The following is a 27,757-nucleotide window of genomic DNA, read 5'->3' as shown; positions in this document are numbered from 1 at the left end:
CAATTATATAAAAATAATATATATTTGATCAACAAATAAATGAGTTAGAAGTTGCACTAGACCTTAAATCTTTGTATATTTGGACAAAAAAAAAAGAAAGGAAAATAGTAATTATAAAAGAATAAACATAAGCCAAAGGATAAAAGAAAGAACTAATATGGCTTACTCATAGGCCCAAAATAAGATTGATTAGAGTTAAAGGTGGATTTGGGAAAGTAAATGGTAAATAACCTTCTATAGAAGGCACAGGGTCAGATTAACAGAGGCAACAGAGTTTATGCTTGCTCTCGTAGGAAAGTGGAGATTTTCAAACATTGTCAAGATAAACTGGAAGGAGAACTTAAATACGTGCTAGTTGAAACGCAAAGCCAGTTTTAATTCAGATGTGATATGACGGGGACTTAGACTTGGGAGAGAGAAGTAGAGATTATGAGGGAAAGGTCTAGAAAAGGAAACAAAATATTTTAAAGAAAAAGAACTTGGGCTGTGGTAAGTGAACGTGGGGTATAGATATAAGTCTCTTCATTCACAATTTTTTAATGAATCCCTCTAGACCTATTTTTATGCAGCAACTTCCAGATCTACTTAATATATAGTTATTTTTAGTAATATTTATGTGTATTATAGAAAATAAAATAGGAAAAAAGTGCTCCAAACCAGGGTGTCTCAACCTTAGCACTACTGATGTTTTAGATTGGATAATTCTTTATAATGGGGGCTGTCCTGTGCATTCTGGGGACTTTAGCAGCATCCCTGGCCTTTCCCAATAGATGCAGAAGCACCCACCTATCCACCTGCGACAGCCGAAAATGTTCCCTGGTAAGGAGGAGCAAAATCTCCCCATTAGAGAATCACTGCTCTAAAAGTATATAGTTTTAGAAAGTACACAATATCATCATTGTAATATTTATTATCACATAACAAACACATTTTCATCTCATTTCAGAAACTGATACCTTTGTTAGGGAAAATCCTTTGTTAAATGTAAACATTATTTTTGAAGAGATTTTTAGAATGGAAGGTGTAAATTTTTAAATGTACTTACATTGAGTTCTAAAACTTTTCCAAGACAATCAATCAGCAATGATATAAGCATGGCTACAGTAATGATAACCACTGTAACAATAATGTGGAAGACCAATGAAAGATTCCCACCAAAAAACACATTGGTAATTACCTGCCAAATAAACACATTATTTAGAGAGGGAGTCTCAGAGGCATGCAGGACTTATCAAGAAAGTACATCATATTACAGCACTTAGGACTGTATAAAAAACTACCAGTAAGATAGTCAGTCAAATCTTAAGCCATATGAATGTCCTCTCTTTTCCGAAGTACTTACACATAGACAAACACACACTTCAATAACAAGTATTCTTTGTTGAATTATTAGACAGGCCATAGATTATATTAAAGACCCAAAACATGGTATATAATGTGTGAAAAAACACATTTCTCAAGTGTTAGAAAGATCTTGGGAAGTTACTTATAAGGTATTTGAACCCAACAAGAAACAATGATACTATTTAGATTATTTGAGTGAGAGGAGATTGAAGAGAATCAACCAATCTAAGAAAACAAATAGTGATCAATTTGTGACTGGATAAAAAAGGTCAAATAGAATTTAGAACTAGAAGGAGCTTTAGTTACCTAGATCTAACTTTCCTTAATTAGTTTTATAGCAATCCTGAAATGTCCTTGTCCTACTTTGGCTTGAGGTAAGGTTTAAAACATGGGTAGGATTTAGAGCAGAATTAGAGACTGAAGTAACAGTGTGAAAAGAGCAAAAGAGGAAAGAAGAACAGGAAAGATACCTATGAAAGACAAAAAGGAGACAATCTGAATAGGGTTGACTCTGTGCAAGAGAACCCTGAGACAAGAGTTGGAAATGGTAGAAGGTCAGATGCTGGGGACCTTAATGAAACCAACTCTGCAAGCTGTTACTTACCTAACATTCCTCACAGACTGCACACTGCCATCACCCTGCTAACAATGACCATGAATAGTAATAAATTTTACTCATTTATGGTTTTGCAATGGGTGATATTTTTTCAGGTATTTAAAATTCATTCTTATAGAAGTCTCTAATATATGATTATAATAATAGAAAATCACTGAGTGTGGCAGACTAGTGAGAGATACTCATTAGTGGTACGGGCAGGCTTTTTCGTGTCCTTGTATGTGGCTGGCTACTTTACCTACAAGTAGAAATGGCTTTGACTGTGTTTATGCTAAGTGTGTGTGTGTATGTGTATGGGGGGGGGGATAGAAAAGAGAGAAAAAGGAAGTGAATGAGTAAAGTATATTTGAGGTTCCTCTGCCTAGTATTTGCTACCAAGGAAGAGATCTTGATTTGGTTCTATCTTCCCATCACGGCAGCTGGAGAAGAAACAAGTTCCAAGGACTAAAGATATAAGCTGTGCAGGTGGAATGACTCAGATGGTCACCAGAAACCACATGAGAAGGTACCATCTGTTCACCGCTGATCTACAGATCAGATCTGAACCCAAAGTACTAGGCAGAAGCTAAAATAAAACCATTTCCTGCATCCAACAAGAGCAATAAAATTTCAAGGTTCTTAGATTTGAAAAGTCTTCATAAAGTTTAGTCTACTTCTCCCTTATACTCAAGGTGGAGAACTGGACTGTGAGTTAGACATTTGTAAGCGAGGACAAGTGCTAATTGTAAAAGGATATACATAGTGCTGAACATTTCCTTATTCCATTTCCCTGAGCAGTTCCTTACCCCCAGAACTGGCATAAGGTTAAGTACTGGTCTTTCTCTAGAAGCCCTATGGTTAGTTAGCGTATTTAAAGCTCTGTAGGCGTTTCACTTCACACATTAGAACCATTCACATGGTGCACTGTGTAAATAGCCTCTAGGAATAGATCCTAAAACTAAGCCCTTTTCAGTGTGATTGCTGAAAGAACCACTGTGAAGCAGGATCATGCTTTTTTCTGCTGACTGGTACAGTGGATTTTTCGCTGACTGTATAAGGGATTCCCGACAAGCCATGTTCTCCAGCTTTACACAAAAAGAATGAGTTCTTTTTCACCTAATCTTCCTTCAAAAATCCATACACATAGTACAAATACATCACAAATACATATAATATGAAATATACGGTCTATTATTTTACATGGTATAAAAATATAAATGAAATATATCTGTAAAACTAGTGGTTTAAGTTGGATTTTGGTTTTCCATTGACAATAAGGCATTTTGGTTTTTTCAGAATAACAAAATTGATCAAAATCTGTTCAAAGGATGATTTTGTAAAAAATGTTTTTAATCTTAGTACTTAATTTCTTTGTAAGAATGTTTTTAAGAAAGAACAACTTAGTTTGGCTCTATTAAAGGCTGGCATTCATTATGGAATGCAGTTGTATAAATATTTATACTTATGCTAATATAAACTAAACCACCAAACATCATCTTCAAATCCAACATTTGAAAAAAGTAATTTGTAAACATGTGAATATAAATTTATTTCTAAACTGGTTGAAAAAGAAATGTTTAACTTATATGACTTGTCATGCACTTGTAAATATGCAGAATTAAATTATTTACAAATCTTCCTAAATTAAATGTAGTAAGAGGAATTGACTAGGTAAAATGTTAGAAAGGAATTGTGCTTACCTCTCTAGTCACAAAGCATTCAATAGGGTACGTTAAAATGACGGTGACTGCATAACAGAACCTTCCGAATGTTACCAAATCATCATTTCTGCAATAGTTTTCAAATAAGTCTCCTAGAGAATAATATAAAATAGATGAATTTCAACAGAATATTTGAAATAAATATCTAACAAATCAGATATTGGATATTTATTATATAAGTGGAGCTCCATGAACTCCATTTAATTAATAGAAGAGACTGCCAACTCTAAATACACGTTTTTTGTTTTCAACAACTATACACACTGATAACACTTTCAATAACTTCTCAATATTTTCAATAACTATACATACTGATAATAATATCCTGATATTAAAACTAGTACATATTCCACGTGAAGATGAATTAATCAGTGACAGTTTTTCTCTTATTCTCAGTTTGTTTTTAGTAAATCTGCCTTAAATTTGTATCAACTTCTGGAAAATACTTTCATCCATTGTCTTCTGACACCTGAATCAACTCCCTAAATTCTTGTGCATTAGCTTAATAAACTTGCTTCTGGTCTTTGTTTCTGGCAAATAAGTGACTTCGTTATTAAAAAAAAAAAAAAAAAGTCTGTTAAAATAAACAAATTTCCTTTTGAAATGTTATTCTTAGATCAAGGGCAATCCTGAAAGGAAGAGTAGACCAGTACATCTGGGGAGCTGAATTTCCTGTAACCATGCTATCAGGTTTAATCCCAGACCCAGGGCCACAGCAAGGATTCACCTTTCATGGTATCTGACATGTACCCGAGTGCAAGTGCACTGATACAAAACTGTAAAAATATGTTTATTTCTGAGGAAAAGCATTATATTTAATTAGTTCCAAACTAAACAATGGACCATGTACACCTTGAATCAATTCTTTTTTTAGAGACTATATTTTCTCAGACATCTATGAAGAAATGGAGGGATCTGATGAGGGCCCAAAAGTCATGTCAGCAAAAAGTTTCCCAATACTGAAACAGACACTATTTGGGCTTATTTATTTCCTAAATATAACACACTTACATTTTAAAATTTGGGTCAGATTTTCCAGTTAGATTGAAGAAAAAGTCAAATCAAAGTCACATAGTACTTCAATGTTTAAGAAGAAAACAAAACTATACTTCTGTTTTTTTTTTTTTTCATTAAAAAGTTAAATGATGCCCTCTGCTAAGACTTACTTTAATGACTCTTCTCCCCTCCCCCTATAAATTGGAGCCAATGTACATTACTTTCTAGGGTCCCTTTGGGGCAGAAAGGGATTAAACCACAAAGCAGTCCTGACAGAGACCTGCTTCAAGGTCGACTGAAAAGATTCTACCACTCAGAGAAGAGGACAGAAGGTCTCTGATCACCAACCTTCACTAAAAAAATGGATCCTACACCTTTTCCAAAGGGGCTGAGAATGTCAAGAATACCCTCGACTTCTTTACTGCCTAACAAGCTAAAAGGGAAAAGAAAAAAAGCATGCAGTTTGCACAGGTAAGACCAGATTTGCCCAAAATGGAATGGCCTGAAGAAACAATGTCAAGTTTATTCCAGCTTGCGTCTAAGGATATCTTTGGGAATTATAGCTAAGTTAAAAAACTCAAAAAAACAAAATAAAATAAAATAAACAAAAAGCCCAAACCAAAACCAACCTGTCAGCTTGGTTAAATAAAGATTTAATTGTATCTACACAATTACCACAGATAATATCACCAGGAAGGTATGAGTAAGAAAGAGGGTTTATGTCTTACAGGGAAGGCATTTAAAAACCAAGGTTTTGTACAGACTGGCCCCTACAGGCCATTCACCTTGGCAAATGATGTAGCAATAGTGATACAAGGCAGTATTTTGAAACATAATTTTTACCAAGACTTTCACAGTCACTTCATTGCTGCACTCAAATGGCACATATACAGATTACATTTTTGATGGCATTGGAATTATGTTAAACACTTTGTTTTGAAGCCGTTTTTACTTTTTTCTTTATTTCTTGAGAAATCTCTGCCTATAATCATAGTCATCTGCAACTATTTGAAACAATACACCCAAGAGTACCTCGTATTATATGAAAACTAAGTGAAGAGGAGCTTGAGGGTAAGAGACAGCTTTTCATGGGTTGCACTTGACCAAAGTAGGTTAGACAGCAAGAGAGAGTGGAACCAAAAATTGAACTGGAAGTCAGGAGACTTGTTTTCTACTTTGTCACCAGCCAGCCTGGGCAAGTTTCTTCACCTCTTTGTGTTTTAAGCAGGGGGTAAAACTAGTTATTCCACTTACATTCATAGGGTTGTTTCAAGGTCAAATGAGATAATAGACCGGCAAAAGCTGTGACATGTCTGAATCACAGCATTTAGTGGGCTGTCAGATTACCCTGGGTATTATACTACACAGAGAAGTGAGTGCACAGGTCAAAGGAAGCAGAAGAGATAGCCACTCCGCTGTTGGGCCTGGGTGAACAGGGGAAAGAGAAATAAATTCAGTGTGGGGTGGTGTGTTGGAGGAGAGGGGGAGGGGTGGGGCTGGTTTTGTGGGAAAGATGATGTTTTGTGCTTAAAGCAAGAATGGGATCACTCAGTAGGAATGTCCTGCAGGCAAGAGGCTAGAGATGAAAAGAAAGGTCTGGACTAGAGTTTAAAACAATGACAATCTCCAGAGGATTTGTTGAGAGAAAAGAAGACAACTTGTCTGAGCCAGTTAATGGAAGGTGGGGGAAGAAGAGGAGAGAAGGTAGGAGAAAGAAAATATTAACAGAGTGAAAGATGATATGGCAGTGCTCCTTCTCCTATAGGAGGAAAGACAGGACGTTCAGAACTGTCATGTGATTCACAGAGATGCACGAGAATCAGAACCAACTTTAGAGAGTGAGAGGATGCTGGCGTTTCTGAAAGTGAAGCTGCACTAGAGCAGTGGAGAGGGAAGCCAGATTTCAAGTGCTTTTAAGTGAAAGAATGGAAGAAGAGAGGGAAGGAACTACAGAACCAAGTTTAGCAGCTGAAAAGGGAGAAATCCAGGAAAACAGAAACAGCACAGGTGGGAAGGTAGAGGAGAGAATGGATAAAAGAGATCAGTGAGACGTTGAAGTAGAAAACTGGGTATAACTGTGCCCTAAATGAGAAGTGACAGAACCACTCCATGTGAGTAACAAAATATGATGACAACTGAATCTCTCATTTTACCTTGGGTGAAGCCAGTAAAGGTCAAGTATCCACAGGTAGCAAAGAGAGTACTGATGAGTACAGAAGCCAAAGTGGACATGTGGATGATGCGGGACCACTTAGCGACTGTGGGGTCTTCCAAAGAACCATAAACTAAGAAGCAGTTATGGTGACAAATGAATGCTGCAATACAAAAAAGAAAAAAAAAAAGCACCATTAAAGCAAGTGTTACTGGATTTCCTTCTCCTTTGGGGCCCGCGGTGTCACAGGGCTTCGAAGAAAGAAGAGGTAGATCAGAGTGGTGGGCAGCAGCAAAGGGAGGTTTATTGAGCAACAGCAATGTGAGAGTACAAAGCTCTGAGGACAGCAGGACCCAAGAGGATTGCCATTAGAGTTTCTAAAGCTATAGGGGTTTTTATGGGCTTGTTGGAGGGCTGTTTTATCTGATTAGCCCTCCCAGCACCTGTCATCCAAGCACATTTTTATCATCTACCTATCACATGGGAAAGGCTGGAGGGCTCCCTCCAGCATGGTGTAAAATCCTTTTAAGGGTGGTTTTCTCTTAGAGCAGGGGCCCCTGTCCCTGCTTGCCTGCCTTCCAACTGTCCGTCAACACAAGCACTAAGACTCTCTTTTTTCCTCCAAAAATTCAGAGATGTATGGGACTTTGGAATGCTACTGAACTGAAGTTCAAATACATAAATTTATTTAGCTCTGTCAGAAAATAACTTTTTTAACAACTGTAGGAATGAGAAATTTCACTCATGTTAGACTTATGTGGTCTCTTCCTGTCACTCTTGATACAAACCAGTCCTATCCAACTTTCTCTCCCATTTTCCATTTCCTGGTGGCCTTCCAATCTTAAGGGAAATCTAAACAGCACTATATTTATCGTCCACGGCTTCCTTTCCAATCTGGGATATAGCAGAGTAGCTTTAGACATCTGGCCAATTTGTAATACCTTGTGTGCAAGGTTTTGAATAAGCAAATAACACTTGCTAGATTTTCAAGTTAAAAAACAAGATGACCATAATGAGTTTTCTGCATGAGAAAGAGACTCGTCCAAATTAAATCAAATTTTAGTGATGAGTGAGAAAAGTTTGAGCCTAATTTTATGTTGGCACAAATTAGATCATATGCTGTTAATAGGAAGTATAAAGCTTTGGACATCTGCTCTCCAGACACAAATATGAAACTTTTTCATTATACCGAAGATTCCGTATTGAGACAGGGCCTGTGAAATCATACACTCACCGAATGACATCACGCCAAGAGCCTGAATGGCACTGGGTTTTGCAAATACCCAAGCATCTTCTGTTTTTGGTCTAGAAGATAAATCAGGTAATTTAACAAATGAGCAAACAAATGCAAGCCTAAGCATGTCAGAGAACAAGAAATGGTGTCACAATAAAAACTGAGTATCTTTAAGTCAGAATTAATAAGGGTCCCCCATTAATTTTCTTTAATTATAAATAATTTCCCAGGAACATGCATGTTATGGTTCCCTCCTGTCCTCTAAAATGCATGCCAAATACTTGGGAAGACTTTATTCTTAGATACTTAAAATATCCACTGACTACCTAATTTTATGACTTTTTTACTCACCGATTTAGCAACAAACATTTGTTATGTGCTCATCACTGAAGATACTGATTGAGGGAGATACAAAAATTAATAATGCAATGTTCCTCCTCAGCTAATCAATACATCCTTCATTCCCCTTTAACTCATTCTCCAGGCTCATCCTACCTCAGGGAAATTCATAGTTGCCACCACAGTTTACTGAAGAGGGTAGAAATGAACTAATATTAACTGAGGATATACTTAGCTATATTCTGGGAATTATCCTATGATTTTTCAATCTTCACAGTAACACTCAAGTATTATTGTCACTATGTAATACATTAGGAAAGTTAAGCTCTGGGTTGTGATAAAACTTGTCAAGCTTCCACAGATAATAAGTGAAGCTGAGATTTGCTGTCCGTCCCAGTATCTCTTTCACAGTGAACTTTCAGTGACCTCAAATTCCCACCTGTGGAAATAGTTCTCAAAGACATTTTGGAAATATATGAACTTTAAATTATCTTAACATTCTATTTCTTAGTGGAATTTAAATACTTGCCAACCTGTCTACTGGCAGAGATTGGTCTCCCTAGTTAACGTATCCCTGAATAACGGCGAAGAGTCTAGGTTCTGAGATCAGACGGCCTGTGTTAGTTTTCTGGCCCCTTCCACCTATTAGCTGTATGATCTTAGGCTTTCTGTGCTTTCTGTGCTTCAGTTTTGATATCTATAAAATGAGGGCAATAATAGTAGTACCTAATCCATTGAGTTATTGCGTGAATTAAATGAGATAGAATATGTAAGATTTCTGAAAGAGAGACTTACATATTATAGTCAGTGTTTAATAACTGGACACTAATATTATTAGCTAATTATTATTATTATTAATTGTCATTTAATAAAAGTAGACAAAATGGCTAAAATATTTCCAGCTTCCATGAAAAGGAAAGGCTTGAGTGAAACCCAAAAGAATTAAGATAGAAGAGGGGAAAAGGGGAAGAAGGGTCACAGAAAGCATAAAGCAATAGGTGTAAACCCACCTATTTCATAAGTTAGTCATTCTCCAAGTAAAACAGACACACAAAAAAGTCTCATTTGCTTTGTCAAAATTAGTGGGATTTATGCATTGTCTTATTTCCCTCCCTTCCCCACCCCCCCATATTTGAAATTCGCAGTTACAGGCACAAAAGAACTAGCTCGCCTGGGAGGAAGGCCTCAGGCTGCTCTAAGACTTGTGATTCCTGGTTTTTTGAGTGGGAGCTGCTGCCACCTGCTGCCTCCACTATTCTTACTGCAGTGAACATGAACCGATAAGAGCACACCTGTCAAATTCCAAGGTTATTATGGAAAACCACAGACTTTGTTCACGATCTTAAAAAAAAAAAAAAATTCAGAAAAGCAAGCAGCACTAAAAACTACAGAAACTGGAAAGATTGTAAGCTTTTTAATATGTTTTAAAATACCTACTTTCTCTGTTAGGGTATCTGCACATGATTAATACTCATTTTTCCCTTAAGTACAGATTATAGTGGTGTCTTACTTTTTAACTCACTTATTAGTAATGAAAATGTAGGAGTTTGATTTTTTTTTTTTCTTCCTCCATTCAAGTTTTTAAACTCTTTCCTGTCCATATGTTGCACTGGATATATTCCAAGATGGAGTATGAACTGTTACATAGAGACAATTTTGAATTTTTTGCGTTTGCCTTAATGATGCTGATTTTATGATTTATTTGTTTATTCATTTATTTTTGAGAGAGAGAGAGAGAGAGAGAGCAAGTGACGTGGGGCGGGGGCAAGGGACAGAAGGAGAGGGAGAGGAAATCTTAAGCAGGTTCAACACCCAGAACAGAGCTGTGCATCCAAATCTAGGGCAAGGGACATTGAATATGGCTTTCTGATATTTTATAAAATAGCCTGAAATTAGAATTAGTTGCAGAATCAACTAGCTACACACACACATACACACACACGCACATGTGTGAAAAAGAATGAGAGAGAGAAGAGAGTGTGTGTGTGTAAGTTTCTTGACATATTTAGAGATTTCTGGAAACTTGATACCCACAATGATTGAGAAGATGAAGTTATATACTGCTCTGATTTTAGACTATAGATGCTGAAACACAAAATGAAATATCAAATACAACAAGCAGTGTGTAAGAGAAAGTCATAGACAGAATTTTTCAAGTAAATACGAAGGTTGTTCAATAACAGAAAAATCTATTAATGTAATTCATCTCATCAACAGATTAACTGAGAAAAAATGCTTATGTGCTTTTAAAATATGTAGAAGAACCTACATTACTTTGAAAAACATGCTAAGCAAGCTATTAATAAAATAGAACTTCTTTAATCTGATAGGAATATCTCCAAAATCTATAGCAAATGAGACATTTAAGTGAAAATTTAATGTGCTATGGTGGGTGCTGTGAAGTGTGTAAACCTGGTGATTAACAGACCTGTACCCCTGGGGCTAATAATACATTATATGTTTATAAATAATTTAAAAAATTAATGAATAAAAAAAAGTAAAATAAAAAAGTGAAAATTTAGAAATATTACAATTAAAGGTGGAAATCAGATAAGGATGTTTACTATCACTGCTTCCAGACTATATTACAGGAATTCCTAGTTAATGCAATAGAATAAGAAGTTCTAAGATACATAAATCATTGGAAATGGATAAATAATTTGAACACAACAGAATTGTGTACACAGAAAATTCAGGGGAATTTACTGACAAGCTACTGGAATTAATAAGAGTATTTAGCAAGGTTATAGGATATATGAAATATATATATTTGATACATGAAAATCAATATGGTTGAGGTACATAAATAATAACCAATTAAAATGTTTTTTAAATGGCAGTGGTAATAAAAACACTACATATTTTAAAAGATATGCATAATTGTAATGGCATGATATAATTGTATAGAAAGACATGTATAAATGAAAAGATATACCATATCCATATTTATGAATAGGAAGACTCAATATCATGTAGATGTCCATTCTCCACCAAATTAATATTTAAATTCAAAGAATAAAATATGATATTCAAAGAGAAAATATATGTTTTTTAAAAACCCATAAAAGCAACATAAAAGTAAGGATTGATAAATCTGATAATGTTTGTATAATAAAATAATCCATATACAAAGTTAAAACATAAAGATAAGCTAAAGACTTGGAAATGAAATTTGTCATGCATAGAAGATACTCCAATAAGCAATGAACAAGAGACAATTGACAGAAAAGGAAATGAGAATGGTCAATAATTATGCTATAAGTTGCTCACTTTCCTTTATAATCAGGGAAACTCAAATGAAATCCATAAAGACATTTCACAGTTAATTCAACAATAGCAAAGTTGATAAATTGCTGGGAAAGGACAACTTGCAATTATTATGGAGGGAACTATAAATTGTAAAACACTTAGGAGAAAGGTTTGATAGTATCTAGTAACGCTGAAGGTACTCAAAGTTTGCAAGCAAACAATTACGATTCTACATATATATTCTAGGCTAGGAAAGCACACATGTGCACCCAAAGATATGGATAAGCATGTTCACTAGTGCATCATTTTTATTAGCCAAACTTTGGAAACTACCTCAACTTCAAGCAATAGAATTGATAAATCAATCCATAAGTAAAACATGATATAATCATAAAATTGTGTCTTATGTGCAGTTAAAAAGACAGTGCTAACTGTAGCAACATGGAAATATATGGCATACAATACTAAAGGAAAAATGATGAGTCATAGAAGAGAATGTGCATTTTTTTTTTGCCAGAGTGGTTATTTATGTATATTTCACAAACATACTAATCAATACTAGATATTGTTGTCAATACATAAATGCATAGTACAAGTATAAGAGCATAAACAGAAATGATTTAAACCAATTTAAGAATAATAATTACCTCTAGGGAAAGAGAAATGGATTGACTTTTAAATATGATAATCTATTACTAATAAATATTGAAGTAAATACAGAAAATTATTTCAAAAAGACCTAGCCCAATTTCCACTTCCTGAACTTTATATGATTACACAATATTTTCTACATAAAACCTTTCTGGATCTGAACCTAATTTTTAGCCTTAAACTTCCATAAATACTCTACAACTGATACTACATTCTTCCTGCTTTCCAATCTCTTGTTCAATTCATTCAATATTCAACAAATATTTGTTGACCACTACCAATGTAGCAATCACTCTTATAAATCACTGAGGCTACTGCAGAAGAAAAAGACAAAAGAAAGAAATCAACTATCTTGGAGTATATTCTATATCATAATCTAGAATAGCACCGTATAATAGTGCTTTCTGTGATGATGGAAATGTTCTATACCTTTGCCATCCCATATGGTTGCTACTAACCACATGTGGCTCTTGAGCCTTGCCTTTGAAATAATGGCTAGTGTGACTGAGGGATTAATTTTTTTTAAAGATTTTATTTATTTATTTGAGAGAGAGAGAGAACGAGCAGTGGGGAGGGGCAAAGGAAGGGGAAGAGAAAAAGAGAGAGAGAAGGAAGCAGACTTCCTGCTGAGAAGGAAGCTGGATGTGGGGCTGGATTCCAGGACTCTGAGATCATGACTTGGGCCGAAGGCAGATGCTTAACTGACTGAGCCACTCAGGCACCTCTATGGAATTCACTTTTAATTTTATTTAATTTTATGTAATTTAAATAGTCACATGTGACTAGTTACTACTATACTGGGCAATACAGAGCTAGAAGGAATCATATAGATAACTTTTGTTGAGAAACCTAATTCTTTTCTTTTTTTTTTCTAAATTTTATTTATTTATTTGACAGAGAAAGAGTGAGCAAAAGAGAGAACATGAGTGGGAGGGGAGGGGAAGAGGGAGAGGGAGAGGAGAAACAGGTCCCCTACCAACCACGGGCTCAATACCAGGACCCCTGGATCATGACCTGGGCCAAAGGCAGCCACTTAACTTACTGAGTCTCCCAGTCACCCTGGGAAACCTAATTATTTTTTAATGGTCTGAAAGAATTAAAGAAATTACCTAAACAGGTTTAATTTTTTCTGTTGTGTAGAGGTACGTGGGTGGTTCAGTTGGCTCAGGTCATGATCCTGGGGTCCTGGGACCAAGCCCCATTTGGTGGGCTCCCTCTTCAGTGGAGGGCCTGTTTCTCCCTCTCCCTCTATCCCTCCCCCACCACTGTTGTGCTCTCTCACTCTGTCAAATAAATTAATTAAAGCTTAAAAAACCTTTTTTCCTATAGTATAGCTTATGCTATATATTTCAGTATTGTTTACCACTTGAATTTTCTGAAGGCAAATAGAAGAATGGTGGAGTTGAGTATAACGATAAAGAGAAAAAATACTTTGTTAACTTATAAAGAACCATGGATATCAGAGCTTCTTCAAAATTAAAAAAAAAAAAAAGCAAAACAACAATAACAACAACAAAAACCCCAACAAACTGGGAGAAACAAACTGAAGTTGTTATTATGAATAGAGACCTGGCAGAAAAGACATAGTACATAATAGTCATAACCGAAATACTATAAAATATGAATCAAATAAATGAAATTTAATTTGTATTAAATAATCAGATTATAGGATGAGTGCTTTTTTATTTATTAAAAAAAATTTTTTTTTAAAGATTTCATTTATTTATTTGACAGAGAGAGATCAAGTAGGCAGAGAAGCAGGCAGAGAGAGAGAGAGGAGGAAGCAGGCTCCCGGCTGAGCAGAGAGCCCGATGCGGAACTCGATCTCAGGACCCTGAGATCATGACCTGAGCCGAAGGCAGCGGCTTAACCCACTGAACCACCCAGGCACTCCATGAGTGCTTTTTTAAAACAAAGTATAATTCACATTAAATTATCCATTAACAGGGAATGGCTTTCAAATGATCACTCAAATTCAAACATACTAATTAACATACAACTCTTCTGGAGTATTTATTTTGTACAAAGTGAGGCAAGTTTTCTTCTGAAAAAAAATCCCCAAATAAGAACTACTCTCCAATTCGTCTTTGTTTTAGATTCTTCTACTGCTACTGTTGAAGTTTATTTCCCTGAGGAACTGAAACCAACTGCATTCACTGGTGTGTGTCTAGAGTTTGCAATGGAAGCCAATAATTCTGAAATTAGTCCACTGAGGTCAACAGAATCTCTTCAGCAAGTGTTAATGTTACCTGCTGATGAATGGACTAGCTTTTTACCTCTACGTGGTTTCTACTTGCTTCTTTTATTTACTGTGATTATTTGCTGACCACAGACAGACTGTGGTTAATATCGGTAAAGGACAACGAAAACAATAATAAACTTAATTTCCTCTGTGAAGGACAACCTTTCTCACAACTAAGAAAAACCAAATGGGAAACAGAAAGCTGTAATGGAAAAAACAAAAACAAAAACAAACATACAAAAAAAAAAAAAAAAACAGGCTTTGAGGTCAGACAGACTTGGATTTAAATCTTAGCATTATGCCTTACTAGCAGAGTACCTTGGGGCAGCTTACTTAATGACACTGGTCTCAGTTTTCTCTGTTAAATAGAGACAATATTATTCATTCTATTTACATATCTGACATAAGGTTAAATGAGAAAATGAATGAAAGTGTATTATATAGTGTACAATCAATGTTGGAGGTGACTTCCTTCTATTCTTTATCCCTTTCCTTATGTTATCATTAAAGTAACAATACATGTTTTAGTCTAGCTGTAGTACCTGCAAGTACACAAAATGCAGACTTCTTCATGGTATTTATATTCCTTTGGAGAATGAAGGGACCTTGAGGAAGATGAGCTGTTTTACTTAAAATAAATGAATGATTAATCTTGAAAATAGACAGACATGCTACCCAGTGGGCAATCATTTGGTTGATAATAATGAAAAGGATGAAATGATTCATTTATTCTTTGGATATTCACAGTAAATATTCAGTATTCTGTCCAACAGACCAATTTTCTGCACAAGTGGGTCTGTTGAATTGGTGCAAACTCCAGCCTCATAAAGCCATTTTCGACAATCTCAGGGTATGGGGAGCTGCTCACCTCATTCCAGGGCTTATACCTTAGCTCAGCCCTCAGTCTCCCCAAAACTGTAGCTCTGTGTTGGTAAGATCTGCTAGGTGGTGTGGAGACTACCGCCAAGGGAAGATAATTAAATGTTTCAGTAAAAGAGGGCACTCATTAAACCTGAAGATATTTGACATCTTGCTAGGTGATTTAATCACCAGATAATATCTTAGACTAATCACTTAAAAGAAAAAAAGTTTAAAATTACATTTTTACATAAAATTTTACGTAAAATTTTACATTTTAAAGCTTCTATCTATACATACACGCAAGCAGGATCACGTACACAAATCAGGGGATCTTATTGTTTTTTGTTATATCAATTTTAAATTATAGAAAAGGTTTTATTCTGTCAATCTTGCTAAGATAAAAGTTAGTTTTGTATTTTACCACAGAGAAAATTATGAAAGAATATATTTTATCATTGGCATTGATAAAATATAAGTACAGTGACATTTAATTTCATTTCTTAAACACTTAGCACTACCTTCTTAGAGATAGCCAGAGGCTACCAACCTCATCAGAAAACTCAAGAGTTTCACTTTCATCAATTACTTGGAAGTTCTGTATTTTGTTTTAATAAGGTGTAAGAGCCAAACACATATAAAATCTTGAGGCAAGCATGTGTGCGTGCATATGTGTATTTAATAGTCTTTGGAAGCAATAGGAAATATTTTCTCATGATTTTTGCAATATAGAAGACATAGTAACTTTTGCTGAATGCATGAAGGACAGGCAGAAATAATCAATTCCCCATTTTGGGTGCTGAATAAAGAAATACCCATCAAAAAAAGATAAAGTCTTAGGTTAGTCATTGTTTTTCATAGCTATCTCTTCATGAAGTTTTAAATCAAGTGCCAATACAGATGGTAGTTGTTTTTTCTTTTCTTTCCTGATCTCTCAATCCAGTAATAGCATAATAACAGCTATAAATTAAGAACTAGAGAAGGGGATTGCATAATCCAGTAACTGGATAAATTTTGAGACAGAATTTTCTAATCGTACTCCACCGGGGTACATGTATAGTAGATCTACTTCCATCATGTCATAGTTGCAAGCTCCACACACACACATACACAAATAAATAATAATAATAATAATAATAATAACAACAACTACTTCTCTAAAAAGAAGAACATATTTTCAAAAAAATGTCTGAATTTGTACTTAAATCCTCAGGCAAATTAATCCATCAAAAGTTAAATTTGGACATCTAAAGAACATGGTGGATGGGCCACATACATTTACTATCCTTCCTCCTCAGACCTTACTAAAATGATTTTAAAGGAATTTAAAATGGAGATACATCCATGGAGGAGGGGATAATGGAAAAGAGCCATCGGTGGAAAAGACCGTTGGGAACAGGAAAGCAGATGCTTACATGGTAACTGCAGAGAATGGAAGAAGTAACAAGCACATAAAGGGAGCTCATGACGAAAAAGCTGAAACTCTCGTGTGTGCAAGACTCACAGACAACAAAAAGCTATGTCAGAGAGCTGGGGAAAATGGAGAAAATAAAGAAAAATTAAAGACATGAGATCCAAGGATAAGGCATCTAACACAAAAAAGAGGTAAAAAGGAAGCCTAGAATGACATTGGGGCAGGAAATGGAAATCAATCCATTCAGAAAGGAACAAGGAGGTGGAAGGCTCTGGGAGGGAGGTCTCCAGGAGAAATAATAAAATCTGTAGATTACCTTACATGTTGGAGCATTTGGGGAAGGAATAACAAAAATGATCAAAATCAAAAGCTAAACTAGGAGAAAATATTTGCAAAAGACACATCTCATGAAACACTCTTATCTAAAATGTACAAGGAACACTTAAAACTCAACAATAAGAACACAAACAATCCACATAAAAATGGGCCACAGACCTTAAAGACACCTCACCAAAGAATATATACAGGAGGTAAATATATGAAAAGATGAACCATATCATATGTCATCAAGGAAATGCAAATTAAAACAATAATGACATACCACTACATACTTATTAGAATGGTCAAAATCCAGAACACTAACAACACCAAATGTTGATCATGATGGGGAGTAAAAGAGACTCATTCATTACTAGAGTGAATGCAAAATCACACAGCCACTTGGGAAGACAGTTTGGTGATTTCTTAAAAAACGAACACCCTCTAACCATACAATCCAGCACTTGCATTACTTGTTATTTACCAAAGGATTTGAAAACTTCTGTTCAGGCAAAAAGGTGCACACGATGTTTATAGCAGCTTAATTTAGTGGCCCCATCTTGGAAGCAACCAAGATGTCCTTCAGTAGGTGAGTAGAGAGACTGTGGTACATCCAATCAAAGGAATATTATTTGGTGCTAAAAAAAAGTACTTTTAAGCCATGAAAAGACATGAAGAAATCTTAAATGCATATTGCTAATTGAAAGAAGCCACTCTGAAAAGGCTACATGCACACTGTATGATTCCAACTATATTTCATTTTGGAAAGGCAAAACCATGGGGACAGAAAATAGATCAGTAGTTGCTTAGGCTTGGAGGTTGGGAAAAGGATGTGGATAGACAGAGCACAGAGGATTTTTAGGGCAGTGAAGAAAATAGTCTGCTTGATAATATAATGATGGATACATGACATTATACATTAGTATAAACCCACAGAATGTACAACACAAACGTGAACTCTGCTATAAACTATAGACCTTGATGATTATGATATACTAATCTGGGTCCATCAATTGCAACCAGTGTACCACTCGGGGCGGGGGTGATCTGGAAAGGGGGAGGCTATGCATGTGTGTGGATAGTGAGTATATAGAAAATCTCTGTGCCTTCCTCTTAAGTTTGCTGTGAACCTAAAACTTCTTCAAAAAACCCTCAAAGTCTTTGAAAAAAAAGAAAAAGAAAAAGAAAAAGCTAAACTGGACATCCAGGTAAACATGGTTAAAAACAGAATCAAAGGGGCACCTGGGTGGCTCAGTTGGTTAAGTATCTGCCTTCAGCTCAGGTCATGATCCCAAGGTCTTGCTTCTCCCTCTCCCTCTGCTGCTCTGCCTGCTTGTACTCTCCCTTCTCTCTCTCTCTCTCAAATACAAAGATAAAATCTTAAAAAAACAAAACAAAACAAAACACTACAATCAAAAGCAAGTATTTATTCTAGGAGAAAAAAAAATGTTCCAAAAGAGAAATATATAACTACTTTTGAATATGGTATTTATCTCCACATATTAGGGTATGGTCAAAAGGAAAGATAATTTTTTTTTATTTATTATTATTTTTTTTTGTACACAAAAGAGAATTAAGATTAGTTAGCCACAGCTGTGGACATTCTGTCATTCTGTACTCATCTTTTCTTTGGATATATTTCTTTTTTTAAATGTTCTATATTATTTATTTATTTAGTTAGTTTAGTTTTTTTAAATTTAAATTCAATTAATTAACATATAATGTATTACTTGCGTCCTGGGTACGGGTCTGTGATTCATCAGTCTTATATAATACCCACTGCTCACTACAACACATACCATCCCCAATGTCCATCACTCAGTTACCTCACCCCCCTACCCACCTAACCTCTAGCAATCAGTTTGTTTCCTAAGATTAAGAGTCTCTTATGGTTTGTCTCTCTCTGGTTTCATCTTGTTTCATTTTTAAAAAGCAAGATAATTTAGGAGAGAGAAATCTTCATCTAGTTTATAAGAAAAGCATGAGAATCCAGAAGTAACAGTCGACAAGCATATTATGCAGAAGTGAAGATGTAAATGTCAAAAGACACACTTGAAATAGAAAAGGATTTGGTATGAGGAGTCTCTATTTCATTAAAAGTCATTTATAATATTTGATTTTATAAAAATATGTGAATGTATTCTTTTGGGAAAAAATAAATCCAAATAAAGCACTACCAGGAAGAAGTAGGATCCTATAAAATCTCTTACAAAATTTCATATAGATCACAGCCACATAACAGAGGTTTACTATAAGGTTTAAATCATTTAAGGCACAATGCTTCAAGTGTTTTAGTGTATTTTACTATTAACAAAAATAGAGATTGGCTTATAGTGCTTTGCATCCTTGTATGGTAAATTATTTTCAAAAGAATGACTGCTTCCCTTACTCCAGAAAATCCAGTCAGATGCTTAGTTATATTCTTTTCAGAAACCTTTTGTGGGTATGGAGGTGGATGGGAGTGGGGAGATTTAGGGGAGATAAATTTACTTTGCAAAAGTATTTTAGTTTGGATTCTTGGATTCACATTTCATCCTATATTGAAAGGCAAACTCCACCTTATCTCCACAACAGCTGAGTAGTAATAAGGCAAAACAGCAGAAAGCAGGTCCCATCAAATAGATCTCCAGTCTTCACATACTTATGAAAACAAGCTTCAGGGGGATTGCTTCTGATCCCCAGAACGTCAGACCTCTGATCAGGAGGATCAAACATCCACTTCTGTGTAGTACCTGCCCAAACTCTTTTGGGCTGCACGTAGGCACCTCCTGGATCATATGATCTCAGCAGAGCCTACATTTTTGCTAAGAGATTTACATATTAACCTCTTCAACCATACACATCCAGGGGTTAAGTGGTCTGGCTGGTCCACAAAGGCTCCCATTTCCTGTCACACCAGGAATTATACACAAGCTATTAATGACATATGTAGGTCTGTCCACTTCCCCAGCTGGGGCATCAGCTGACAGCTCTCTGCCACCTCTTTGTTTCCAGTTCGGTTTCTTCTGACTCTCTTCTATAAACAATCGTGGTTTACGTCAACATATAAAGCTGTTCAAGAAAGTTCTTCTTGGGAATCACTCGAAACGTCAAAGCTGATTCTTTTTTTAAAAAAACAAATTTTATGTAAAGCTAATCTTGAATTAAAATTTACATAAAACATTATGCTGATTTTGGGGGGGCAAAATGTAATTTTGTTTTTTTATATGAATCCTACAAAAAGTTTGTACAACTTGGCACCATAAACATGACAAAGACTTCCTGTTTTCCATTTGGGACACCAATCACTTTTAATTCTTATTCTTTTATCTACTTTTTCCTTTTTTCCCACTATTGGCTCTAATTCCACTGTGAACTATTTAAAAGTTGGTGTTAACTGTTTCTGTGACTTGGGGTTAAAAGGCAGAGAATGGATGTGAGGGGTCACGCTTCACTTTTTAATGGAATGAAAATTTGTTAGAATTACGAGTTGTTTTTGGTTCTCTAGTATGTTTATCACAAAATGTTATTAAATTAAAATACAATGTGAATTTCGGATCTGAGTTCCAGATAATTCTTTTTCAGTGGGTTCTCCTTGGGTTACACCATTCTTCACCTTACACATTGTTCCTGTACAATCTTCCAGACTCTCCTTAAACTCAACTTGCATTTCCAAAACACTGAATGACTTCTCCTTTGTTTTCTTCCCCATTCCAAGAGTTATTCAAAATTAAGATACTAAAACATTAAATGTTTATCATCCCAGACCTGCTTCCTCTCCTAGTTAGCAACTAGGAGTTGTTAAAAGAAGCTAGGGTCCTTCCTTCCTCTATGTTTCTATAGCGCCATGCTCTTAATTCTATTAAACAGTTTATTGAGGTTACCTTTTATGTGTTTATCTGCCCTACCTCACCCCCAATGAGTTATAAGGGATCCACAGACAGGGACTGTGTTATATTGGTCTTCATAGCCCCGGATCCTTAAAAAGGTGGCTGACCCAGTAAGTAAATGCTAATTGCCTAAACAGACTCTCCCATTTTCTCCCTTTGATGGTGAGTTTTGGACCATTTAACAGTCTGGTTGTTCAAGCGGGACACCTGGGCATCACCTTTCTCTTCTTCTTCTTCATTTCTACCAGCCTTGTGCTTATACTGTTCAGTTTTCTTTTGCTGGATGCTTGCTATAGATAGCTTCCTTCCAAGTCTTTGCACTTCTAATCTATCCTCACCTCTGTTGTAAGATGTTGATATAGAGACTTGCTCCAGTTGCTCTTCTGCTGAAGAAATAATGCCCCATCGGCTAAAGAACAAATTCAAATTTCCTAGCACTACACATGAAGTTTTCCTTCCTGTTGGTCTCTGCCAACCTGTCTACGATCATTTCTTTGCACAGTCTTGCCAAACTTTCAGCTCAGAATCACCAGTCTAGTTAGTTCTTAAACACAGAAGCCACAGAGGTGGTGGTGATGGGAGAATGGGCGTCAGTGGATCAGGAAAGTACCATCTTCAGTAGTTTTTCAAATGAGGCAACATGGGGATATGACTATCGTTAAAACTGTGATAAAATATATATTTGAGGAGTAATGTAAGCAAAATAGAGTTTTTGAGAAAATTCTCAAGGGCAGCACTTTATTTTTATTTGATAGTTCCTCAGCCAATGGCAGTTGCCCTCCTCTCCAAGTCCCTCCCAGTGTTAAAACCTTGAACCGCTTCTCCCAATATACACATCACATGTCTGGGTCTCACATTTCTGCCAGCAATAGATTTCAACCTCTCTCCACTTTCCTTTTTGATCCAACTAACACTCGTACATTTTTTCAAGCAGCAGATCACATATTCGCTTATGTTGAAATATTATTACCTGCCTACCCAGGTTGAACTAAGGGCCCTTTCTCTGTTTCCAAGGAACTTTCCCGTAAGTCCATGAATTATTATATTGAAATTCTCTTCCAAATGTCTATTTTCCCCATCCATAAACTATAGGTATCTAAGGTCAGGGACTGTGTTTTCTTCATCTTCATAGCCTGAATACCTAGGTAAGTGACTGGCATCAGCTAGATATTTCATAAATGCTTGCTGACTGAAACAACAGACTGTTCTATTTTTGCTTTTTGGTTATGAATCTATATATCACAGACGAGTCTGACTTCTTCCTGGAAATAACAGACAGGTGGCAAAACTCACTATGGTAGCCATTAATAAAAATAATTGATGATGAGTGGAATAAGTTCTTAGCATGCAGTAGCCTAGACTATTCCTCCAGCTCCACTAGCATAGTGACTGGACTAATCTTCTCTGAGAATATATCATCTTGCAGTTGTTTTTTCCTATTTGCTTGTAGGCTTAAGCCAAATGATGGTTCTATTTGTTGCTTCATGTATGCAATCTGTCTGGTTAAATGTACCACTAATTCTAACAGTGCTGATGAAGCTTGGAGTTGAATGGTATTTTAGCAAATGAGTTAGCTGCTTTTGCTAGCGTGGAAGTAGGGTTAGGAAAAATTTTTTTGACAGGGAATGCTTTTGCATGAAATTTTTATCATCCTAGGATAATCTTTATTGTCTCATTACTTCAAAAGTATGGTTAGTTAATTTCCAAGTTAAATCAACCAAAAACAGAAGGCTCAAGGGCCCCTTGGTTTATTCAAGGGATCATTTGACAATTTTTTTGCTGCAATTCTACTTCTGTGTTAGGCACTGTGCTGAATAATGGATATATGATGCAGAAAAAGCAAATGTGACCTTGTTCTCATGGAACTTACAATTGTCTGAAAGACATAAAATATGCAAGATAATTTAACATATAGTATGATTATTTTATTCCATTGTGTAGATCCCTTCTCACTTCCTGTGGTGAAACCTCCAAATATAACCAACTAAAATATTCAGGTTCTGAACATACCTCTGTCCACCACCCTCTGAGATAAAAACCTCATCTCTAAAAAACAGAGCCTACTGGCCATGTATATTCAAATGCCTTTCACTGGTCTTCAGAATGTAACCATATTTTACTCTCTATATTTGATCTTATTATTTCAAGAGGAAGAAGAAGCATCCCAATTCTTCTTTAAGGATTGCTCTTTATTATAAATTCCAACTTTTCAAGATCTCCTGGTGGACATGGGTTCCATCTTTTGGCTTGACTTATAACAAGTAACAAGTTCAATATCTACCATGGTTAAAAAAAGAAAAAGTATTTGTTGGAGACCTTACTGTCTCAAGCCACTATTTTGTCATGTTATTTTCATTCCTTGATCCTCTTAAAAAACAAAAGGAGATGGGTATTTGTCCAATTCACTTCCCTATCATTCACTTGCATCTTAATTCTTTCTAACCTGATGTCTACCCATATCATTTGATTGCTACTCCTAAAGGTTACCAATAACCTCCTGTCAGCTGAAGTGGACATCTATAGCTTGTACTATGTTGGTGGCTACTTCCTCTTCTCCTGGCATCATTGCCTTGACTTTGGGACCACCTTTTCCTCTACTCTCAGTCCATGTGCTTTAAGGGGTGGGAGGCTGACCATATCCTTAGCATCAAGGGTAGGCATATAACATAAACCCGAGCAAGTCAGCATAGGCCATGATGTTAGGGTTTGGGATCATAATGGGTCCTCACTGGAGGTAATCAGAACTAACACTGGAAGTAAGGTTGGAGGTAACATAAAGGGAAAGTTCATTGTCTTTTTAAGGACTTGGACTTGAATAGATGGTTGTACCACTGCCATCTCATCACAATGAGGGGAGAACCTTTCGGAAACTGGTGACAAAACAGGAATCAAAGCCAAGAAGTGAAACAAAAAGAAACCATGTCTGATTTCATTGATTAAACTCTTAAACGCAACCAAATCTAATAACAGGAATATTCATGAACTTTAAAGTTATGAGAGATAATAGATTTTCTTTTTTAAGCAGTTAGTTGCTGTCTTTTGTAACAAAAGGGCAATAACTTAATCATAAAAAATCAATGGCTAGTGTATGACAGAACTAATCATTTCCTTTTTCAAATATGCACCATTCCCCTATCTTTACCAATTTTTTTTTCTGATCCTTTTTTAAAATCTTCTCTAGATCCTCTTTATGAGAGCATCAAACTGTAGAACTTCATGGCTAGAATGGATAAGGGGTAAAGAAACTAACATGCCTCAAGATCCTTGGAGATGGCACATTTTATGTGCATAAATGCCTGCTGAAAGTACGGACACACTTTTTGGAATTATATTTGGAATACCACATTAAGGATTAAAATGCTGTAAAAGAGATGTTAGATGAAGAGAAAATAATTGTAAATTTGGACTGCATGCTATCATTTCCATTCTGAATGTAAAGAATGGAATACTAATGAGGCACAGAATGAAGGTTTTCATAGTAATAATGCCCCCAGTTGTAGTTTGAAAAAAAAGAAAGAACTGTCATTGCATTTTGATACTAGCACACTTTCTAGAAAGCAATTAAATTGCCTTGCCACCTCAGTTTTTAAGAAAGCAAAAGGTTAGAAAATACAATAAAAATGAACATTATTTCCAAAGAGAACTGAAAGTCATTGGACTAGAAGATATTTGAAATCATATCAAAAAGCAGAATTTATAGTCTTATGAGTTATAGAAAAGGAAATTGAATTGTGTTTTATTTTTAAAACACAACTACTAAAAAGATGTTTCCATAGTAACAAGGTCAACACCAGTAGCCATTACAGACCTTCCTCTTTTCTGATAGCGGGTTTAAAGATCTTTACCAAATACCATTTAAAAAGCCCTATGAAAAAGTACAGCTTTTCTGATCATTCTTCTGAACCAAAAATGAGGAAAAACACACATGGAGTATTGAATTTCTCATGTTTTATGGATTATAAGCATTCATGGTTGTCATATTTCAGAAAGAAGCCTGCCTGACTAGCTATTATGCCAACCCTTGAACATGGGATTTGATTAGCCTGATTGTAAATCTGGACAAACAGAAGTTGTTTGCAGTAGTATTCAAACAGAAATAAAAGGCAGCACATATTAAACACACACACACACACACACACACACACACATGTCTTTAACATCTAAATATTGAAAGAGTTAAGTAAATAATCCCTGTTATTAGAAAAATTTCAAAGGCTCAGATGAAGTCTGATATCACTGCTCAAGGAAGGTTAGAAGATACAGACCACATTTTGTTTACAACAGAAATAAATCAATTGGCCATAAAATCAATTCATTTAGTACCAACAGGAAGCAGCCTCTCCTTCCTCTTTCCTTTGTATCAAGATATGCTAGGCTAAAGGATAGTCATTTGTGCTGCCTTATCTTCCCCACTAAACGGTGAGCCCCCCAGAGCAGAGATATTTTTTCTTTGTATTCACAATAGTATCTCAAGCACATGTTGTATAAAAACAGTAATGGCACAACAGTGCCTAAAATAACACAAAATCTATAGACTATTTTTAGAAATGATATGTCAGTTCAAATGTGTACTCATGATTTTAATCTCTTGAAACCAAGAGGCTCTAGATGCAGGCTCACAAACTCACAGCTGCTTAATAATGAGTTGGTTCCTAGACCAAGTCCCTCAGAATCTCTGCAGGTGGGCCCTGGTATCAGTATTTTTTAGGTAATTCTAATGTGACGTTAGAGTTGAAAAATCATTGTTTTAAACTGCCCCCTTGGGGCTCAGTTAATGATTAATTTATTTATCTCCAACTTTTATCTACTTGGGTTTTTCTCCTCAATATTGCCTCACAGTACTATATTTGCCAAATCTATAAGACCTTTTATTATAACCTAATAATTTATTCTCTAGAATCACTTTTCATAATAAAAGTTCCAATTAAAAAAGTTCTGTTTCGTGTGCCTGGGTGGCTTAGTCAGTCAAGTGTCTGCCTTTAGTTCATGTCATGATCCCGGGGTTCTGGGATCCAGCGGTGCACTGGACTCTCTGCTCTGCGGGGAGCCTGCTTCTCCCTCTCCCTCTGCAGCTTCCCCTGCTCGTGCTCTCTTGCTCTCTGTCAAATGAATGAATAAATAAAATCTAAAAAAAAAAGTTCTGTCTTACACAATTAAAAACATTAACCAACAATTATTGTATTGTATTCTGTTCAATATACTTATTGGCTTTTTTTTTTTTTTTGAGAGAGAGGAGGAGGAGGAGGCAGGCTCCCTGCTGAGGACCCTGGGATCATGACCTGAGCCAAAGGCAGAGGCTTTAACCACTGAGCCACCCAGGTACCCCACTCATTGGCTTTTTGTTGCATAACTTCAGCTTCTGAAAATCAGAGATGAATACCGTACCATTATAGGAGATACTAAATAAATGTCAATAGAATTTAACATAAGCTTTTGGGCTTTTATGCTTATCTTTCCTGGGCCTGGAATGCCTTTTACACTTTTATCTATCTGAAACAATTCAGATTCATCTTTCAAAACACCCAGATCTTATTATTATTATTTTTTTTTTCCTCCAGGAAGCCCTTCCTGATCCAGACAAACTATTCAGCACTCTTCTTTGGCGCTGTTCCTGCTCCTAATGCTTCTATTTTGCACTTCTACTGCACTGCTGTTTCTTTTTTCTTCTTTTTTGTTTTTAAAATGTTCTCTACTTGATTATGAACAACTTGCAACAAGTGCTGACTTTTGTCTCTGCTCTTTCTCTCACGATGCAGCAAAATAGCTAGACACAACAGGTATTCAGTATGCATTCACTAAATGAGAGAAAAAATGGCCACAGCGAAGGGAACTAGGAGCGTTTCAAAACTGCTATTGCAGAGGACTGAATTTTGTCCCCTCCAAAAATTCATATATTGAAGCCCCAGCCCCTTTGTGCTGGTATCTGGAGATAATTAGGTTTAGAAGAGGTCTTGAGGACAGGGCATTCTTGATGGGATTAGTGTCCTTCTAAGTAGAGATACCAGAGAGCTTGCCGCCTCTCTAGGGATTTGCCCCGAGAAGATACAGCAGGAAGGCAGCTTTCTGCAGCTAGGCAGATAACCTCTCACCAAAACCTGACCATGCTGGCAGCCTCCAGGACTATGAGAAAATAAATTTCTGTTGTTTAAGATCCCTATAGTATTTTCTTCTGGGAGCCTGAGCTAAAACAACCATGAACTAGGATTCAGTTATTTGAAACATTAATATAAACAGGATAGATATTTATGCTTTTCTCTTTTATTTCAATCCTTTAAAAAATAGGTGTTTTTTTCTAAGGAAAGATTATAGCAAATCCAATTAGACTATATGTTTCATAATTTCTTCCAAATAAATTTGAGGCACAATTTTTGGAACCTTCCTGGGAGACAAAGAAACCAGACATAAGCACATGAAGTTGCAAATGAAGTGATCTTGCAGGACAGTTAATCAATGGGAAAAAGAAGTTACCTTGGGAACCACATTATCACGGGTAGTTATTCAACAGGTTTCCTTTTCTTTCCCCCTCACAGGCAACATTCACAAGCTATCCCCATCAGTTCACAAATGACAAAAGCATTTTAACACAAAATAATCAAAGAATATAACCTCAGTAGAGAATAAAGTGTGGTTTACCAAGTGATTACGTTTCCTTTAATGGAGAAAACTTCCACTATATTCTTTATTCTTCTCACTTCAGCCTATATTGGTGAAACTTTGTTAAGAACAAATCCATCACTGGGATAGATATAAAAATTTCTGCTACTTACCATTTTCC

The 27,757-nt window shown here is 35.8% G+C and overlaps 1 protein-coding gene across 3 annotated transcripts in view; it reads right to left on the bottom strand.

Annotated features, from left to right (window-relative positions):
* The window catches only part of SLC38A11 (solute carrier family 38 member 11), a 50,478-nt gene that overhangs the window by 7,580 nt on the left and 15,141 nt on the right, over nucleotides 1-27,757 (bottom strand). Inside the window, exons 8-11 of one of the 3 annotated variants that reach the window (XM_004743973.3) lie at nucleotides 8,043-8,113; nucleotides 6,810-6,971; nucleotides 3,640-3,752; nucleotides 1,046-1,177 (exon numbers count right to left, since the gene is read on the bottom strand). In XM_004743973.3, the coding sequence (XP_004744030.3) occupies nucleotides 1,046-1,177; nucleotides 3,640-3,752; nucleotides 6,810-6,971; nucleotides 8,043-8,113 (478 nt within the window). The remainder of the gene's footprint in view (nucleotides 1-1,045; nucleotides 1,178-3,639; nucleotides 3,753-6,809; nucleotides 6,972-8,042; nucleotides 8,114-27,757) is intronic. The other 2 variants (XM_004743975.3, XM_004743974.3) reach the window with 2 other exon arrangements.

Source organism: Mustela putorius, unplaced genomic scaffold, assembly GCF_011764305.1.
Source record: "Mustela putorius furo isolate JIRA1106 unplaced genomic scaffold, ASM1176430v1.1 tig00003869_pilon_pilon_pilon, whole genome shotgun sequence".
Taxonomy (NCBI): domain Eukaryota; kingdom Metazoa; phylum Chordata; class Mammalia; order Carnivora; family Mustelidae; genus Mustela; species Mustela putorius.
This window is presented reverse-complemented; position numbering and strand designations above follow the sequence as displayed.